The 21,105-nt window shown below is 36.8% G+C and overlaps 1 protein-coding gene across 3 annotated transcripts in view; it reads right to left on the reverse strand.

Annotated features, from left to right (window-relative positions):
- Positions 1 to 14,659: 14,659 nt before the first annotated feature.
- The window catches only part of PPARG (peroxisome proliferator activated receptor gamma), a 58,663-nt gene continuing 52,217 nt past the window's right edge, over positions 14,660 to 21,105 (reverse strand). For all 3 annotated transcript variants that reach the window (XM_085302441.1, XM_085302442.1, XM_085302443.1), the window contains exon 7: positions 14,660 to 15,126. In XM_085302441.1, coding sequence (XP_085158567.1) covers positions 14,879 to 15,126 — 248 coding nt within the window. In that variant the 3' untranslated portion in view covers positions 14,660 to 14,878. The remainder of the gene's footprint in view (positions 15,127 to 21,105) is intronic.

Below are 21,105 nucleotides of genomic sequence, written 5' to 3' on the forward strand. Positions count from 1 at the left end.
ATACTCTGTAAAGCAAATATCTAAAACTTTTTCAGCAAGGCTGTGCCAAAATCCCAGGAAAGGCCAATGACAGTTGTCTTCAGTGAAGGGAAATCATTGCAGCACTTGGGCACCTTGAAGACTTCAAAATAATCTTGGCAGCCACATCCCAGTAGGGGGAGAAGTGTGTACAGTCACATCAAGTGGAAGGGATGTAATTACAGTAAAATTTTAGATTTTTCAAACAAACTCAAAATTTCATGTGCTTCAGGTTTCTGTTACCAGAGAGAAAAAATGATGACCTGATCATTTTGCAAGTCTCATGAATGTGAAAGGTGAGAAGGAAAACAGAAAACCAGAGGAGGACGGGAAGGAGGAGTATGATTACATCAGCTTTGCCAGTCTCCACTAATATTCAATATTATTCAGTTATAGTACCAGCCTCCTTTAGAATTTCATACACTCCCTGAGAAAAAGTTGCCTTCTCTAGGGAARGAGATAGGGATAGAAGGCAAAGGGTGTCATGTTACTGTGGATCGTATAGGGTATGATTTTTCTTATCTTTATTCAGCCATCTAAAAGTTACATCCTCAGTCTGTAGACAGAGAAGTGTCTCCAGAGTGCAAATCCCCCTCACAGAATGAAACTAGTTAGGTGCCTGCCTTCTAGGCAGTCTAAATTAAGTGATATGAATTCCAGCCATATGCATGCTATACTGTGCCGGCATATTTTTACCTTGTAAATAGTAAAATAGCTAGAGGAGGGGATAGTGGGATACCACACCTAGAAATCCATCAGAAAGGGATGAAAAGAAAAAAAAAAAGAAAAATAAAAAAGGAAAAGAGCTGAGACCTATTGGTGTAACCTGCACACCCTTTTTACTATATAAGTGAAACTCTGATCATTAACCAGTTCGTCTTTCCTTTGTCTTGTGCCTTAGTTTTTCTGCAGTTTTTAGATCATAACTGTATTTTAACTCCTGAAATATCAGAGAGAATGTTAAAAAATATCTGTTACTTCTGTAAAAGGAAAAGAATGTTATGAAAACAAACTGCGGCTTTTAGGACTTTTTGCAATTTCCTGAGGCTTTTTCTTGAACATCAAGTCCTCACTCTCCAGCAATTCGTGGGAACAGTAGGCTATGCACAAGAGACTGGTTAGTGTAAGAGTCAATTAGAGAGGGAGAGACAGATTAATACAACCGTCTGGTTTCAAAACACTTTTCGAAAGAGTGTTGCTGTCTCTAAAGTATACCCTGGATCTGAAGCATGCATTGTCAGCCAGTGTTGACATAGACATGTTTCAAATGCCATCAAGAAACAACTGTGGTGACTGTGTTAGGGGCTGGTTTGGTGCTGGCTTTCTTCATCAAGAAAGAGGCCTTACTAGAGACAGAAATTTGTGTCCTATGTGAGAAGCAAAATAAGGTGTATCTCTTTATACTTACCACTTACCATTTCCCATCTCCCTTTCAGGACTCTGAGGACCATACCATCAAACTCAAAGCAAGAGCATAATAATGTACAGTACTAGATAATACATAGTATTGCTGTGTGTTGGGCTCATGATTTACTTCATCCAGGTACTCACTGCAGCAGTGTTACATTGTCAGTTATTCCCCATTTTGTAATGGTATAATTAGATTTTTCCTTGTAGAGGTACAACTTCACATTGTATTCGCTGAATCTCAATTTATTGAGTTCAGACCCTTTCTTCCAATAGCTCAAGATCAGGTTGAATTAAAATCCTGCCATCTAGAATGCTTATATCACCCTCTAACTGGGAGGTCATTTACAAATAGTGTGTGCGCTGTATATTCTATTATCCTAGTCATTAATGAAAATTTTAAAGAAGAGAGTATCTAGAAAAACTCTTGTTGGACTCAGCTGGTATGTTTTTTCAGTTTGTCAGCAAGAAACTGGAAAATAATTTTTTCATCCATTTGTGTACTCATAGTAGCTTCACTTACCAATTGCTTCACTAGCTTGTTTATATGAATATTATATGCAATTGTGCATGTAATTCATGTAATGTAATTCATGTTATAGCACATCTGTTGTTTCTCCCGTATTCACAAGGCTAAATGTTGTGTCAAAGAAGGAAGTTAAACTACCTTGACAGAAATATGTGGACTATTTATTATCTTGCTATTAGCTAGATGATCTAAGGTTGATACTTGAACAAATCAGTAACCATTTTGGGATTTCAGGCTAGACCAATCTATAATTAGTAGTTTAAGAAGAAAAAAAAAGAAAGAAATTTGTCCTTCTTAAGTCCTTTGAGACCTCACTTGTTTTCCATGATCTGTGAGTTCTTAAAGATAGTCCATTAAAGATAAACCATTAAAGAATTTAATGGTTCAGATTGTTTCAGCTATTTGCTTCAATACTCCAGGGTAAATTTCCTTACTATTTGCTAACTAGAATATATCTAACATATCTGAACATTTTTAACCTATTCTTTTCCTATGCTCTGTACTCCAGTTTGTTGTTAATTTTAACTGTTCTAAGCATCTGGTAGGAATTAACCTTTTACTGTGAAGATGTAAGCAAAGAAGACATTGACTGTTTCAGCTTTTTCTTTTTCTTCTGTTATTTCCCCATCTCCCTTCAGTAGTACTGGACCTCTATGATTTCCATTTTTATGTTATTTTTATTATAACGTACAGAAACTTTTCTGATCTCCCTTTTTGCCTTTTTCCAACTGTAGTTTTCTACTTTAATATTAGAATATCAGCTGTCATTTCATATCATGAGTGGCTTTAATATGCCTGCACCAACAGAAAGGAACGCTTGATTTTAGAGCCAGTGTATAGTAGGGAAATACCTGCGCTATCTAACTCTGCTTGAATGGTGTGCTCCAGCTCATTGACCTGATGCATTATACTGGTCAGAGAACATATCATTAGCTATTTTCATTGTGGTTTGTTCCTTATTAAASAGTTGCTCTGACCTGAGGTGCAGAAGGTCAGATCTAGAGTAATGCTTCTTCACGTGCTGTCCAGCACCCCTGGTCTTCTATAAGGCATGAGAAAGCCGTACAAAAAAACACTAAGAAGAAAAAATAATTACTCACAAGCAAGCACACACAATTGGGGAAATAAATTTTTAAATCAGCAGTTCTAGCTTACATTACTTGTTTGTAAATTAAAATCTTTCTGGTGGTGTTTTGTAAGATAGCCAGTAGCTTTTTCCTCAGAAAAAGGAAAAGTTTGAGGAATACTGCTGCAAAGATGGGACTGAGAATGAGGCTTACCATTTAACTGGCTTTCTGGATGATCTCAGACTAATCGCTTGCTTGACACCGCAATGCTTTTGCTTCCATGGTCAGTGAAGTGGGTCTAGCTGATACTGACTGTTACGAGGCATTTTGAGCTATTTGCACAAAGTCCACTTCAGAATAAAACTTTCATATTGTAATGGTCACAAAAACTATTGTAAAACCAGAGAGCTGAGAAGCATCAGAGTAGAGAAACATGTTTTCTTCAGTAAAGGTGAAATTCAGAGGCTGAGATTTTATCTTTGAAATGACATTTGAAAAACGTATTAAAATGTCCAGTAACACATGTTGGATTCTTAATCCATTACGCAATTGCTCATTTCAAATTATAGCAGAGGCATTAAAACACAGCTGGGGTAATTTCTAAGAAAATCAAAAGATATGACCATATGACAATATTCTTGTGCCCTGCAGTTCTAATGTATGCAAAGTGCCTACTGAGCGTGAGGAGGTCTCRTATGTGTAGGCATGGGGGAAATAGGCTTTATTTGGAATAAAAAATTCTTTATCATGCAACTATCGCAGTGAAATTTTCTTCCCCTGGACTTTGAGCAGAATGTACCCACTGTCTGTGATTTAAGACTTACCAAGCATGCCAAGAATATATTAGCTTACTCTTGGCAGTGGGAATTGCATTTGTGTAACACAGGCTTTAAAACCCTGTTAAGAAACATTGTCTGATCTGTAACATGGGACTCATTCATTTTGTTGTTGTTGTCATGCTGAAAAGAAAAAAAAAATGTGCACAAGATATTTTTCCAAAAATCTGTAGGGTACTTTGGAATGTCTTTTTTTTTGGGGGGGGGGAACAGATTGGGTAATAGCTCTGTCCACTACTTATTTAAGTCTTGTTTATAATGTAAAGGAGAATGTTATAAGTGTCTCTCCTAGGCATGCTACTGTCCCTATGCTATCTCACAATATAAATTGCACAAGAATTTCAAAACCAGTGCCTATAGTTAGGCTCCTAAATCTACATCTCCTAAATCTACAGTATTTAGATCCAAATTTGTTGTTGCTCAGCAACATTTATTTATTTGACTAAATACAAGAGAAAGAGAAGAGAGAAAGATCAAGTAAGGGACAGGGAAAGGCCAATGAGTTAAAGCACTCATCTGTGATGTGGGAGACAAAAGTTTCAAGCCCCTGCACTGCCCTGCAGATGAGTACTGTATTTTTCAGTGTCTATTTATTTATGCAAAGTAGAAGAAGTCCAGCAGAAAAGACTGGAAGGGAAACTGACTGCAGTGGCTAAAATACTTGTCAGAGCAAGGAAACCTAAATTCCAGTACTTACTATGATTCAAGAAGAATAAAAACCTGAACCTGGATTTTCACACATGCCAGGCAAGTTTCCTACGTAGGAAAGTGTTTCTAGATGAAGAGCTTTTTGTGATACATTCATAGGAGTTTTGAACAATCTTATTATCATCCCAGTGCAGGACAGAAGCTCATTTGGGGTTTTGCATTTATTTTCACTTTTGCAGAAAAGCATTCTTGTTTTCAGCCCAACTGTGATCATTTTAAAAAATCCTGATCATGCATTCATACTCAGCAGGAAAACTGCCTGTAAGTCCTCACTTAGTTTTCTCACAGAGCTGTTGGGGAGAATGCTTGCTGCCTCATCGAATTGGCAAGATGCTCCTTCCTGAGATGCCTTAAAGTCACCGCTACCTCAGGATAGCTGCAGAAGGCAGGAACAGCTGGGTCTGCCTTGCTCCCATCCCCTGGCACAACGGTTTCTGAGGAAGGAAATGCTATTATAATATGCATCCTCAGCCCCTTGGCTGCTAACCAAACTATCATAACTCGGAGCAAGACAGACACTCACACCCAGCAAGGGCACGGGCCGGATGCAGGGAACAGGAACCGGGGACAATGGGAAGAATCTGGGGTGCAGCAGCGGCCACAAGCTGTCCTCCAGCTTGCTCTGAGAGCCAGCTCCTTGTGCAGCTACTTCTTATGGAAACATTAGCTCTAGGAAAGCCAGTTAGGCACAATCTCTCCTTCATATGACAAACCACTCTTGTCTCTCCCTCTTGTCTGAATAATGCTAACAGTTGAATTCTCATGTTTCTGCAAGTGGAAGTTGGATGATTCTTGCTGGTTCAGAAGGAAGTGTCTTAACCACTGAGAACTGGACAGGCTTTGTCCTAACCCAGAGATAGCAGAGTGAGGGCAAGAGTTTCACATTGTGCTTATCATGGCACATGAATGTATTGCTTCTAAATGGTCAGTTGGGGCACTGACAATCTGTTTTGACTGTCTTTAATGTCTAATTTCTTTTTTAAAATACTCCACATTTACTGTTCTTTGCAAATGTCTTTACTGCATATTTTGGTCGGGTATCTCTACTCCAAAGTCTGGGCTATCTTTCGTTTGGGATCAAATCCTGTTCACTTTGGATACTACTCACTCTAACAGTATAGTGAGGGATACCTTTTGTCAGCAATCTGACTGTCTGCAGTGGGGTGTGGAGCTGTGGTGCATTTTGGGGGGCATTGCACACAATACCAAAAACCCAACCTGGCTATCAAAGAATGTTTCTGATAAAACTTGAGTCAAGATTTGCTCTCCAAGCCTGTTCTGCCCTGCTTGTACAATGACTGTTTCTTTATAAATTACTTAAGAGTGAGTGGTAATGGTGAAGGACCTGAAAGTCACTATCATATTTCATTCTTGGGAGGCTGAATCTACACGTAGTCCTGTTTTGAAGGTGGTTTCATTGGGACTGTGCACTGGCAGAAGAAATTTTGTGAAAAGAATCATAGTAAACTTGAGCAGAGAAAAGAATAGTTAAAAAGTTTTTTTTTTTTTACCTAGAGTTCTTTTGTATTGTCTCTTCTCCTTTGTTAGCAGAGCCTTTCTAATGCTCAGGAGAGTGGATCTGGCTGAAAATGCAAAGTGATGAGGAAATATCCAGAGGAAATTAAGGGTGTGATTAGACTAGTAAATTAAATGTGCCCAATTTTTTAACACTGAAGTCAACCAGCATAAAACAGCCCATGTCTGTTCTACTAAACTTCAAATTTTGTCTGACAGTGAGCTACTAGAATCTAAACCAGGAGGTCTGACCTCATTTCATATACAATAAAATGTGATTTTTGTCTAAGCAAGAACAGTGGAACAGTGACTACATTCTAGGCTTGTTCCCAATTTTAGAGATTTTTCCTTGCGTTCAGAAGGTTTTGGATCAAGCCCTATATAACTTGTTTAATTACTTTGATATTAGTTAATGTACACAGCTTTACTGTATACAAATGGAAGAGCAGTGAAGACCGAACATCTATGAGAGATTACCTATGAACATTGTAACTAGATATTTTATAGCCTCTTTCATAATATATGTTGTAAATCATATGATCTTCAATAATGAAAATTTGTTATGTAGTACAAGGTAGAAATACATTGCACTTATATTGCACATTGCAGGGAAGAGCCTCACAATGTTCTACAAAAGGTAAAAGAAAGGTTCTGTTTATGGAGATGCAAAAATGGCTTGCATCAGAAAACATTCACTCCGAGTACAGGATTTTTATCTCTTGGTACCAAAAGTGCCTGAGATTCAGAACTTAGATTATCCAGATACCACCTTAGTACCTTAGTCTTGCTTTCTTAATCTATTTTTAAGTCTGAATATGATTTCATCGACTATGATTTCATTTTGGTGTAATGCCATTGCCTTTAACAACACTGTACCAGTTTTGAATTATACTTGCAAACAGACTCTGGACCTTTGCATTATACTGGCAATTGTGATTATCACTTCTTGTAGAGTTCACATGGAAGTGAAGGTAAAGAAATCTCAGTGACTGAGTTTTCCATTATTTTTGTACCTTGGCACTTTCTCAATAGCAGGAGCAAAATTAAAAAGAATTTCATTTATGAAGTATTTAGTTTGTTTTACTTTTTATCTTTTTTAAAAAACTGTTTCTTATAGTCTGAAATGTCTTTTTCCACAAAGGACTGTAAGTATAAGCAATAAACATCAGGGAATTTCATTCCATAAACTGATCACACAAAGTAAAATTACCTTGAAAGTCCAATTTCTCATAGAGCTGGCTTTATTCCTCTTGTTTACATTTTATTGTAAAAATGCAGAGACTACAAATACCTAGCATTTGTACCCGCAACTGCATATGCAAACAGTCTGGACTTTAAGCAAGTGGATGGATGCAGAAGAGTCTGTATAACATGATATCTTGCCTGTAAGAACACAGCTATTATGTGATTGCCTGTCAGTCTAGAATTAATCTGGCAAAAAACACTGTTGAAAAATATCAGGAAAAATGTAAAATCTAAAGGAAAAGGACATGTAAAAGATCCGGAAAAATGTTCAGCTAAATAGCTGCTGGGTCTTTTGATTGAAGATCAGGTAAGAGATAGCAAGAATAACCTGGATTCAAACAAATTGTAACCAAAATACCARTTTCCCATTAGGGTGAACTATTGGATTGGTCCCATCAGAATCCACTTCTGATTGCATGTGTATATTCCTTCTTCTCCTTTTAAATTATTGGATTTTGAGGCTGAACTGTAAGGAATTTTGTGAGACAGTGTCCTCATAAAAATGACTTTCTCATGCAGATGGGTCAAAATTGGAACTTCTGACTTGAACAGCTTTGAATTTCTGTGTTTGCCTGCATGCATATTTGACATGTAGATTGGCCACACGATTTTGGTTCTGGGTCTATACAGAAAAAGAAAGAAACCTAGCAAGCAGAGTTTCACAAGAACAGCTGATTTAGAGAGATGTCATTGAATTGTCTATAATACTATCCTGTTATCAAATACAGACCCAAATCCTTTTTTTGGCCTTGAACCCAAATCTTGCCCTAATAATAATGTGGATAATTGCTGTGAACCCACTTGTGTCTCTATGTGTTGATTTTTTGTTTACTATAAGAAGAACAAAGATCTCCTTTTCCAGCAAACAGATGTCCACCAAAAAGATTTTACTAAGTGATCAGTTGCAAAACCCTCACTGCAATCCTTTATAAAATAAGATGCCCTCTGTCCTTCCTCCCACCCCAAGTTTAGTTGCCAAAACTTACATATAAAATTATTACTGTAATGTTTTATAGTCACTGGGAAAAAAATAACCATTTGGTCTTGCAGAAAGATGTGAAATGAATCTCTGGCCTCAAAAGAAAAAAAAATCTATTAAAAGTAGCTCCTTTTCCTCCCTCCTCCCTCTCCCAGGCCCCTTTTACTCCCCTCCCCCAACTATAAAGGATGTTTTGGAACAGCCTTTTCAGGAAACATATCCACAGCAAAATGCAGCATCATTTATAATATTTAAAGCTACATTTTTGTTGAGATGGCTTGGCAGGCTCTGTTTGCAAATCTGGCAGGATATGGCCAGCTGAGAGTTAGCACTAACAAACTGAGGATATGCTGACACAACAGAATGCTTTAATCATCATTGCAGCAAGCAGGACAAGCTCTTCTCCTGCACTGCCAGCTCTTCCCAGTGTGAGAACCAATGGTGCTGCGTATTTCTCCTTCCCTCCCCTGCCTCTAGAGAGTACAGTTTTCCCTTGTTGTTTCCACTGAACTAAAAAAACCTTGTTGGGTAACAGCATATAATATAATGAGCAATGGATATTCCTCTTGGCCAATACTGTTCTGAAAATGTTGCCCATTTCCAGCATAATAAGGAAGCTTAATAATTAAGAAGAGAGTCCTTAAACAATGTGTGTCTCAATAGTAGACCTATTTCATCTGCAGCTAAGACAAGCTCTTTTTCTGCTTTACTGTGCATATCCTTTTCTCAGGTAGCACTAACAGTTAAATTCAGTCAGCAAAATCCTAATCAGAAGGTTGTCCTGTGTTGCAAATTTTAGCAGTTTGCAAAAATCTATTAAAGTAAATCACTTTTACATTGAAAAGAAGTACCAAAGAATTTAACCTTGAAGTTCTATTAGTTACTGCTGTGAGTAAGGCTTGCATGACAGGGCCTAGAAAATTCCCTGTATATAGTGTGGACAAGGTACAGTGCAGGGGTTATGTTCTTGCATTGATTTAGCACAGGATTTGATACAACAAACAATAAAGACCTGTGTCATGAAAGAAACTGTAAACTGAAGTAGCTGTGATATTTCAGGAGCCTATCAATACATACACCCCATACTTTCTGGCTTTGTTACACTAACTTCCTGCAAACAAAAGGTCTTATAATGTAAAGTATGAATGTAAAAATCTGTAAGAGGCAGCCTAAGCAAATGGGCTGGGTGCTGATCTGAAGGTTGTTTCGGGGCTATTATATGCCTAGGCCTACAGTTCACTTACTGCTCCCTCTTTCACCCTTTGTCTGCCTTGTCTTGGTAAACTACTTCAAACAGTGCTGGTCTCTATAAGGCCAAGTACTGCGAGACTCTAATCTTGTTTAGGAACTTCAGGTGCCTTGCATACAAATAAGTGTGATTAAGATATATTTCCAAGTGTGATTATATATTGCATGTGTTAGGAAGAGCTGATATCTTTGCAAGAGTGCAACTTTTATACAGAACACTAAGGTCCAGAGCCTAGGGTACCATAAACAGGGTTATTATGTATAGTCCTTGAAACAGAGTATGTATTTGCCAGGTCTGATGAACAGCAGACTTAGTGAAACTACACTGTCTTCATGTGCGGAGTTGCAGTTGCTCATCCTCTTCAATTCAACCCTGAGACTTAAACAAATATGTATCAAACGGAACGGGTCACCTGCAGACACTGCTGAGCAGAAATCGAGGACTGCCAGCTGAATTTGTATGCCTATGGGGCCAGATGGCAGTGGAAGATTAATTAGAAGCAAAAGTACTTWTATATATATATATATATATATATWTTTATATATATGTATATAATATATATATATTTTACTGGAAAAATGAGTGGTATAGGTTTTAAGGTAACTCTCAGAAAGTCCATGGAAAAAAGTAGTAAGTAGCAGTTGTTTTTTTCTGTCTGGAGTTCTTCCACCCACAGATTACTGGTAATGGTTTCTGGTTAGGAGCTGTACTGTAAATGAGTGTTATATATATATCCTTGCTTATGTACACACACACACACACGGTAATAGTCTATTGCAGCTGAAGTCTTGGAACCATTTCCTGGCTGGTCTCAGTTCTTCAGCTGTTGGGTCAGTTTATTGGCTACCGACAGTTTTGTTAAAGCTGGTGAACATTTACCATATGCTGCTGTTCCACTCTGATTTCATGTCGATATATCTACATTTGCATAACACAATGCAAATCCAAAATTGTTTTTCCTGCAATTGCTAACCCATTCAGTGCTAGTGAGTGTGCAAGTATCTTGCCATACTTATGTAGTTACACCTACACAGCTGATTTTTAGCCACAGTGGAGGACACAGTGGAGTTGGAATGGGGATTAAGATGGGGCACATAATTTTTTCCTATGTGTGAATGAAAGTCTGAAGCATTTGACAGGCATATGATTGAGCTGCTGACCCAGGGGGTGGGTTTTCTTTTCTGGCTTTTGTTTCTTTCCTTCTATAAATCTCTTGCTGCAGCTTTGTTTGTCTATGTTTACAAAGTTGATATTACCTCTCTTTAAGTGAGAGATATTACCTCTTATATAAAAGGAAAAAAACCCATTAAAACGTACTCAACTTTAGGACAGAGTTTAACATTGCAAATCAAATATTGAATCCTGATCCCCCAGGGCTTAACTGTACCAATGACAAATTGAAACCAAGAGTGTACATGCTAAAGTGACAGGGCAGGGCAGGCCTGTGATGCATCTGAAGCTAACACAAGTCATGACAGCAGTTATCAGGAAGCCCATTTTCTGGGCTCTGTACTTTAGACTACTGAAGGGCAGCCTGTGTTAGGAAAGAGTCTGTTAGCTGCACAGAACTCAACTGCTTCCTTTTAGGAATTGCTGGAAGGCAGTTAGTTACCTGCACTACTGGATAACAAATTTTCTTGCTGTTATGGAAACAGCAATTAAAATGATCCCAAGTGCCTCAGTTATGGTAATGGTAGAAATGTTTTTGTCCCATCTAAATTTTCATTTTAGGTCATTTATACCAGTATTTTCTGGAAAAATGGTTATCTGAAGAGAGTCATTTTACCTGTTGGATACAGAACTCTTGAGCATCTAAAAGAGGTATTTTGATGCTTGATATGGTGAGGGAAATAGGCAGATAGTTCCTGGATGTGCTCAGATATGTTCTAAGACTTTCTCTGGGTATAGTTTGTCTTCCCATTTTTTTCTACTGAAAAAGCAGATCAGTGGAAAATGCAAGACGGAATAACAGCTCAGAAGTTTTAGAATCTGTGGAAATGTACCCATATCTTGCTCACCACATCATCTCTGAAGGTGTTACAATGTAGTGACCAGAGGACTAAGGAAGCACAGTAGAACACAAGTAAAATGAAGTTCCTCAAAGGAATGCATATACCAGCTGACACCTTCTATTTTTGAGTTGCTAAATGCTTTTAGTAGCACTGAAGATCAAAAAACAAATTGTTCATTTATGGCATGGCCCACTCTAACCAAAACTCTAGAGAGTCTGAAAATATTACAATCTACTTATAAACTCCCATTAGCAAGTTTCTTGTTTTTAATAAATAAAATCCCATAGAAACATAAAAGTATTTACAATTAGATCGAAATTATGAATAGAAGTCACAAGAGAAAACATTATTTTTTGAGAAAATGTTTTCATATCCTCATAACAGTCATTTGTTCTAAATTAGTACATAGCAATTGTTCATTAAATGAACATTTTTCCCTTAAGACCTATTCTTGTAGAAAAGTATTTTAGGCAAAACTTCCTAACCATGATGTAACTGTTTAGAATCAGAACATTTCTGTGATTAGTAATTCACATAAAAATTAACATTTTCCATGGCTTGAGGAAAACATGATGCATGACTATCAAAATGTATGAGAAGCCGGAATGTAGGGAGAGCAATATATTTTATTACAGCAGCTGATACAGTTGAAAAAATGTATAGGCTTTTGAGCAGTCAGTCTCTTCACCCTAATAAAGAATCTCACCTGTTCCTGCAAATCGCTCTTCCCTTGTATCTTTAGACCATTCTGAATACTATTACACTACTGCTCTCAAAGTATATGCATTGTATGACCATATTGGACTGAACTACTTAAGCAGTGCTACTGCCAATCTGCTACTTTTAAAAATATTCCCACTTGCAATAAAATAAAATTAAGCTATTTGAGTTATTTGTTTCTTGGTCACACAGAAGTTTTTCTTGTAACAAAAAGTCATGACCTTAATTTCATTCTCAATGCATCTCTTCCACTGTCCTTTTGAAATAGTGTTTAATATTGCTTACATAAGAATATGCCCTAGAATTCGTCCTGATTTAAAACTGAATCTGAACTCCCATTTTTAGTGAAGCCAATGAGAAACCGGATTGTATACAAAATGCAGTCTCAATAATCTACGCTGCGTGTCACTATTACAGGAATTCAGTGTTGGAACTAAGGTCCATCTCAATACCAGTTAATGTTTGATATATCCTCCTACAGGATAATTAAATAGAGGTTCTTCCACTAAGCGATCGATGGCAAAATTTCAAATGGCCAGTGTCCAGTGGAAAATAACTTAAGAAGAGAGAGGATATTCTCCTTTGAATTGTAACAGCCACAGATCAGCGAGCATGTAATTCCTGTCAGAATCTGATGCTCAGCTAACACAACGTGCTGGTCTTGAAATGTGCAGAAAACATGAAATCTTGATCATTAACATGCAATATTCCATTTGCTTTATGGCAATCATTTCTAAGTTACCTGAAATGATCTCATTGCAAACTTAGTGAAGATCAAAGCTGCTCACTCTAGCCTCATACTGACTTCATCTCAGTGCAATTTCATCTGTGCGTTTTAATCCTTGAGGCTGAATGATCCAATTCTCTGAACACTTCCTGGGGACACAATGCTTACTACTGACCATAGGCCCAGAGATTATCTGTAATACGTAGTAGGAAAGATTTTCAGGTATACAAGGCATGAGCAAAAGGAATTATTTTAATATTTGCCTCTGCCGGCCTCTTTATTGCATCATTTCTACCAGCTTGGATTTTCTGAGGTCCACATCAGGACCAAGGTCAATTTATGCTCACTGAAAATCCAGGCTACTCACATGTACACTTACATCCCCTTTTGATCCACTTACATATGATCACTAAACTTGTCTCACTAAGTTTAAGGCACACTTTTTACTACATAAATAAAATATAGAGAAGTGAAAAGAGTAGTGATACTCAACTGGGGAGTACTGCTTACTTTAATAAATATGTTAAAATTAGCGGCTTTTTTTCCAGCGTTCTCTCTTTGTTCTGCCAGTGTGGATCACACCTGCTTGACTCTCTCGAGGACCATAGTCACTGAGAGCAAATGTAGGTAGTGCAGCTGGGGTCTGAAGGAATCTCACATCACTACTGAGACTACCAAAAGAAGATAGTGCAAATGAATTTACCTTCCGTTCAATTTATTCATCCTCCTCTGCTTCCTAAATGGAACTCTTAGGTAACATTATAGGGCAACATATATTAAAAAGCCTTAACAATATTAAGAACAGTGAACATCTCTAAGCATTCTTGTTCCCAGTGATATGCTGAGGTCCATTGCGCCCAATGATAGTTCAGGTCAAACTAACATAGTGGGCTTCTATTATAGGTTTGTGTTTTTCAGGAATGAATTCAAACCTTGCTTTTGTTTAAGAGGAGTAACTCTGTTCCAATTTTTYATGACATTTCTGGCTGATACGTTTGTCAGTGATAGTTTATCAAGTAACTTGGGAAGGTCTTAGGCCAAGTGGGATAGTTTGAACCTATTCCAAGTACAAACTTACCAGGGTGGCCAAAAGCTACATTAGCCCTGGCTGCTGCAGCATGTGTGTTCCAGTTGTGGGGGCAGCACCTCCACGCAGGCCGCAGCTCCTCCTGCCTCCAACTGGCACTGAGCACAGTAATTGAAAGGACTCTGCACATCACATAAGAGTGACGAGCAGTGCACATTCCTGACTTAATTAGGTCTTGAAGTGGAGTCTAGATTTTGGGTTTGCCTGCAAATGATGGGCCTAATTCTCACACCTCTTTATGGAACTTTGTTAATGTAAAATTATCTTACGGTATGCATAAATACTATCTAACTTGACACATCTAACTTTTGCCTTTTAGGCTATTATAGGAAGTTGCACTAATTTATGACTCCGTTTTATTCTTATTTGGCTGCTGCCTTAGGGGGCACTGAATCAAACATAATATTTAAAATGTTTCCCTAGAAATGTTTATGGAAAAAGTTTTTTATTTTTAAGTTGAAAAACTACGTGAATGCTTAACCAACTTCAGTGAAGCTTCAATCATACTGGACAAGCAATTTTAAGAAATAAGATAGTTAAAAAAATTAATTCTGAAAATACTGCCAACAATTTCATGATATAGATATTTTTAATATTAAAAGTAAATTGTAAATGTGTCTTTATAAACAATATGCATAAAATAGATCTACTATACTAAGCTCTCTCTTTTTTAAATGCTGTTTCACAGTAATTTCTTAGGTATGCAATGTTTTCCCTCAAAGAAATAGTGCAATCTGAAGAACATACATTATGTCAGCGGATTAAAACTACTGTGGTCATTAATATAAGTCTTTATAGATTTCTTGTAGGAGTGGGTGAAGACTCATATCTGTCTCCGTTTTCTTTATTATTTGCAACAGCTGCACATGTTCCGTTACAATCTGTCTGAGGTCCGTCATTTTCTGAAGCAACTTTGCAAACAGCTGTGACGATTCTGGATGATTCAGCTTTAGCTGGAGCTCCAAAGCTTGCAACAGATTGTCTTGTATATCTTCAATGGGTTTCACATTTAACAAACCTGGGCGATCTAGAAAAAAAATTGAGAGYTGTAAGTTTATGAAGAATGTAGAACCTCAGCTTCTGTGAGAGATGTGTTCCAGGACTGAAGACAACCAGGCCAACATAGCCACAATCCTAACCTGTGAAGCTTAAAAATCACAGTGTGGTTCTTCTCCACACCCAACTTCCAGCAGCTGTTCACACATCTCATGATCACTTTTAGCATCAACTTATATTTTAGCCACAGACATTTATGGAAGTGGGGGACTGACAGATATGGTTTGCTTAGAAAATGCCTTTTCTGGGCTCAGGCCGACAGAGAGTTCTCCTCCATGAGGGGGAATCTGGGCTGGATGTTTACATCCAAAGCCAGCTACTTGCACTGCCACAGCTGTCAAAGAGACCAGGATTATCTCTGGAATATTTTATTTGRAAAGAAGCAAAATCTTTCTTCCCTAACAAGTATTATCCTTCATAATAATAGTTCTATTATATCTGCTTGTCCTCAAACTTCTTTTTCAGCAGTTGCCATTATTATTTAACAATTCGAAACATTTTTTTTCTAATTTCAAGTAATAAATTATTTGATTCTACAGCCATGAAAGTTAAACAATGTTGCTAAAAAATATTGTTAAACCATCACATTTGATGATGGCTGCCAGTAATTTGTTACTGCTTTGCTTGCTAACCTACTTTATACTGGCTAAGGCATTTTGATAATCAAAAAACAACAGGACAGAACAGAAGTTAATAATTTAAATAAAATTTGCTGCAGAGCAATGAAATTAATCTCAAGGTGATCAATAAAAAGCAGTGTCTATAACTATCTTTAAATTACTTCCATTTGGCAATCTGCATTTTAGAAAGACCAGTTGGCCAGCTCCTTAGGTTTAGTGTCAGCAAGGTGGCTGACTGATACTAATACTGGCTAATGAAATACCCATTTAAAGAACAGTGGGATAGTAAATTACTAGTGCTAGAGGAGAAAAACCTTTTCATTCATCCACTTCATTTTTGTTCTTTTTATAATATTCTCAAAGTTCAGGTTTTTAACAATGTTAGTTTCAGCTGCCAGAGAAACTGAAACTGATTCAACTGCTTGTTACATCTGGGGAAATGCCTGTAGTTAAGAGGCATGACACTGATGTCAAGCTCTGCTCTTGTTGCTGCAATCTGAAACCAGAAGATGCATAATCCTCGCTGTGCTATGCATTAGAGCTATGTTTACCAGGATAGCTGTAGATGTACTAGGCTTTCTGATGTAAACAAAGTATTAAAAGCATGGGGATAAAACAATTTTTTTCAGAAGGGCAAAACTGTAAATCTGCACTTTCAATTATTTTACAAGTCTAGACTCTGAAATAAGTTATAGCAATTTCAAGATAGTTATATATTTGTATCTGACAACAAAAATTTAAAATTAGTGCTAGGGCTAACCATGATTCCCTCTGGGTCCCAACAAACACAAAATAGCAGTATCCAAGCTATAGAAGTTTTCCTATTTTCTTCCTCTGCCTCATCTGGAACATTGTTTCCAGTCCATACAGCAGCCCTCTTCAGCCCTGTTGAGCTACTGTGGTTCAAAGAATGACTGGATGCACAGAAAGTCTATTAAGATCAAGGCAATGATAGCCTCTCTCTCTTTTCTTTTATTTTTCTTTCTTTTTTCTTTTTTTTTTTAAGAAAAGAAAAAGAAGAAACTAAGCCAGGCTTGTTTTGTTTAGCAGAATGAAGGCTGGGAGAAGGCAAAATTCTTTTTAAATACATGGAGTTGAACTTTGAGGAGAAAGAATTTCTATCTAAGCTAAAAGGCAATGTTGGCCCAGGAACAGATAAGTAGGGGAAAGCGGCTAACTCTGAAAGTAGTGAGGTTTGGGAATAGTTTTTCAGAAGTAGGAAAGATGGCAAGTTTGAACATGAAGCTTGATATTTGCCTCATTTTTGATAAATCATAGAGATYTATTTTTAGATTACCTAAATACATGTTCTGCAAATGATAGCTCCTTTCATTACATCTTTCAGATACTTCTTGACTTTCAGTACTTAAGAGCTGTTACCAGTTTTGGCTTTCGGTTGTGATAGCTTTAAATTTTACTTCTGAGCTGCAGATGAACTCTGAACCAGCTGGGTATGACTCAGTGTGCAGCGACAGAAAAATCAAGAAGCACAAAGATGCTGGCCTTGATTTCCTCTGAGATTAATCTCCATTTGGCCCCTGCTTCTTTTATGGTGGGAATTTTYTGGGTTGGAGTTTTTCAGAAATAAAACCCATATCAAATGTTGTGCTCCCCTGTGCAACTTTCTGAGTCCAAGAGGCAAACATGGGACACTGGTACTAAGACTGGAACATAGCAAGAAGCCCCCAGGCTTTGGGCATCCAAGGTCAATTGAAGTTTAGTGGGAGTTAAGTGCAACTTTGCAAAGCCCAGTCTAATGATTTTATAATGACCTGGTGGAACTGGAGTCAGAGAAGATGAACATGACAAAAGCCTAGGAGATCATAAAATACTATTTTTAAATAAGTCAATTCAAGAGGAAGGAAAATTCCCATTGAAGGCAAGAGAGATTTTTCATGAATGAGAACTTCAGGATATGGACGTTATTTTTTGGATATTGACAGTTTGCTATGCTTTCTGAGGAGAAATTCGTTAAGGAGGAAAGGAGTGTTTCTGTTGGTAGACGCAGAAAAAAAAAAAAAAAAAAAAAAAAGAGAGAGAAATAAGGGGCAAAAGCTTTAACATAGAGGTGTTATGGTAAACTTCAAATTGTTCAGATGCTTTTAAGTACATGTGGTCCAGACATAGTAGGTAGCAAGCAGTGTATTTTGTGCAGTAATGTAGTAGGAAGAGGGAGAATACAAATGTAAAGGATCTTGAAGTAGATATGACTTGTGTAAAGGAAGATACAAAGGAAATGGTTAACAGCATGCTTCGAGAAAAATGTAGGTAGAGAATAGGAAGAAACTGAAATGGGAGAAAACTGAATGAGACACTGTGGTGGGGGCCTTTGAAGAGGCTAAGTAGCTCACACAATGTTTGAAAGTTCACAGAGAAAACAGCAAAGGGAACTGATGAGGGAAGTGGGAAACAAATGAGTTCTACTGGAACATTTTTATAATAAAATGAAATTAGGTACAGAAGGCCAAGGACAGAAGGTTGACAGGATTGAAGTGAGAAATCAATAGTGAATTGGTCGCCACTCTTAAGGTTCTCTGACACAGAAGACTGCTAATGAAAGTTTTTTTTTTTCACTGTGTGCGCTATTTGCTACCTGCCTTCTACTCGCTCAGACAGTACTAATAGAATATCACATTTCCCTTTTTATTATTACTTTTTTTAATTTGGTTTTCTTTAGGTTTTCATCCATTGTCATCTGGCTGTTTCATTTGATTTGAAAATTATGCAGAAAGCTGCCTAAAACTRTATGAGAAGGTGCTCACAGCAACTGGGAAAGGTTAATAGCCTCTTACTTTTGAGTGTCAGTGATGCGGCTTTGTATAAACTGATGTTCTTTGCTATCTCAGGGAAAATTATTTTGTTTTGGGATTCTTCTTTCATGTTTCTAATGTTAGCTACAACTTTCGCTGTTCCTTACAACTGAAATTGCCATCTGCATGCCTTTATGCATACCTTCACATTTTACTGTCTTTGATTAAGTTTATTTCATATTTAAATGTACATTGCAAAATCATAGTATGATAAAACAGGCAAAGATATGGCTGACTGAACAACTGTACTACTATTTTTGCTGAGGCAGATATGATTCAGCAGTTTGGGTTTTTCTTACAAGACTGTCACATGTATTGTAGTCATCAGGATTCTAGTTCAAAGCCCACAGTGATTATCTGCAGTTCTTGGTTTTACTAGGAAGCATTTCTTTGTTCTAACAGGACTGCTAGAACAGGATTTGTGCAGCAGTGAAATCCAACCTATTTCTTGGTACTGTTCAGTGATGCAACTTTAAATTTTTCGGATCTCAGATTGCAGAAAATTATTGAATATGGTGTTTAAATCGCAGCAATTATTCAGGGCTCAAGATTTATAGTAAAGCACACACTCAGAAATCAGAAAAAGTGAATATAGGAACTGGTATGAATTTAAATTACAGGTTTGACTGCATGTTCATTAACAGTGTCTAGATCTTTACAGTTATACCCTGCTACAATGCATTAAGCTAAATTCCCAAATACCAATATATCCTAAACATTGCAGAAGATAAAGTAGAGGAGTTGTTTTCAGAATACTAGATTTTTTTGACATTTTAAGTACTACTTTAAAGCAAAATGTGCAGTGATTGAGAACAACTCCTCAGCTTTATAATAATGGACACAAAGTAATATTTGGAATCATTGAGATTGAATGAGGCTGCACTCAGCAGCTCAGAAAAAAATAAAACAATTGACTATGGAAGTGGGAGTACTTTCATTTTGTTGCCATTACAGTTAATCTGCCAGCTTCTTGTTATTGTTATATGGACATTTTGCCTTTTAACATATAATGTAAAAGCAAGTATTTCAATATCAAAAGGTTGAATTGTTTTACAGGATTTGTGGCAAATTCCAAACATTTATTTCACAATGAAAAGCTTTTCCCATGTACTGTTCCAGCTGGAATTCTCTTTCCCTTTCTCTTCTCTCTTCTCCTCTTTAAAACTGCCTAAGAGATAGCACTCATGGAGAGGGCTTAACTACCAGCATTTCCCTAGGCAGTGACAGATTGACTTAGAATCAGCACATCTGGCTAGGATAGTTGTGTAAGTTTCTAAGTGTATTTATTTAATAGCTAGTTTTCTTTTTAGGATATTTGTACAGAGAATTTCTTCAAGTTACTTAAATGTCATAGTATTCATGAGGCTTGTGTAGTATTCATGAGGCTAGTAAAGTCTTTGWAGTAGTATGCATTGCTTTAGAAATCCTATATTCAATGACATTGACCTGTTTCTTCAAAATTCAAAGAGTTCTTAGTGAAATATCAACAAAAGCATCTGAAGCATCTGAAAAGCAGGATCTCAGTTCCATACTGCATCAAGATTTCCTAGTCCTTCAGGATGCATATAGTTCAATATATTATGTAGAATCTGACTCTGTAAACTAAATGATGAAAGTAATTGCTGAACTGGCAGTAAGGTTTACCTTCTTATTTGAAAAAAGAAGTTCTGAATACAGATATTAAGATATGTTTTCTATCATAAAATTAAAGGATTTTTTTAGAAAGAGGACTCATAATAAGGGATTCAATTGGCTTCAGAATTATTTAAGAACTATTGAGTAAATTTAAGTAATTTTTTAGATGAATCTCTGTTTTTAAATTATTCTTACAAAATACTTAATACATCATGATGATGAATCTCATTCAGAGAAGTCTTTTTTTCCCCATGTGGAACACTGTCCTCCTGAGATCTAAAATGCAAGATTACTTACATCATACCTATTTCCTCTAATATAAACCAAACATCACTGAAGTATAGCAGACCTAGCTTTGCAGACTATGATTTTGCTTTTTTCAATTATGGCTGGATTCTGAGAGGTCTGTTTCTCATCTATTAAATTTTCATTATATTAGAAAACGCAAAATATTGGCATGTTTTGTGTGGTGCCCTAATAGGCTTCTATAATTTCTCCTCCCCCATCAAAGCCAACCAAAATTATACTAGTAAAATATTTTCTGTTTTTGAATTAATTCGGAGTCCTCAGGGATCATTTTGTTTAAATTCTTGCTCAAGAAAAGGTCTTCTGAGAAAAGCTATACTTGTTTGAAGTGGATTTAGCTAGTCTAATATAACCATGTTGTGTTATTACATTTTTGCTGAATGAAACTTGTAATGCCAGAAGTAATTTTGAGTGAATTTAAACATACAGCACGCTGTATGTATTAATGCACACTAAATAAAATGTTTAATTTTAAAACAATAGCATGCGGTTGTTTTGTGTTTTGTTTGATTGTGTGAACATAATTTAATAAAGAAATATTCTGCATTGCTCTGTGGAGAATCTGAATTCAGAAAATTC

This window comes from Rhea americana, unplaced genomic scaffold, assembly GCF_003343005.1.
Source record: "Rhea americana isolate MKP2758 unplaced genomic scaffold, rheAme1 scaffold_19, whole genome shotgun sequence".
Taxonomy (NCBI): Eukaryota; Metazoa; Chordata; class Aves; order Rheiformes; family Rheidae; genus Rhea; species Rhea americana.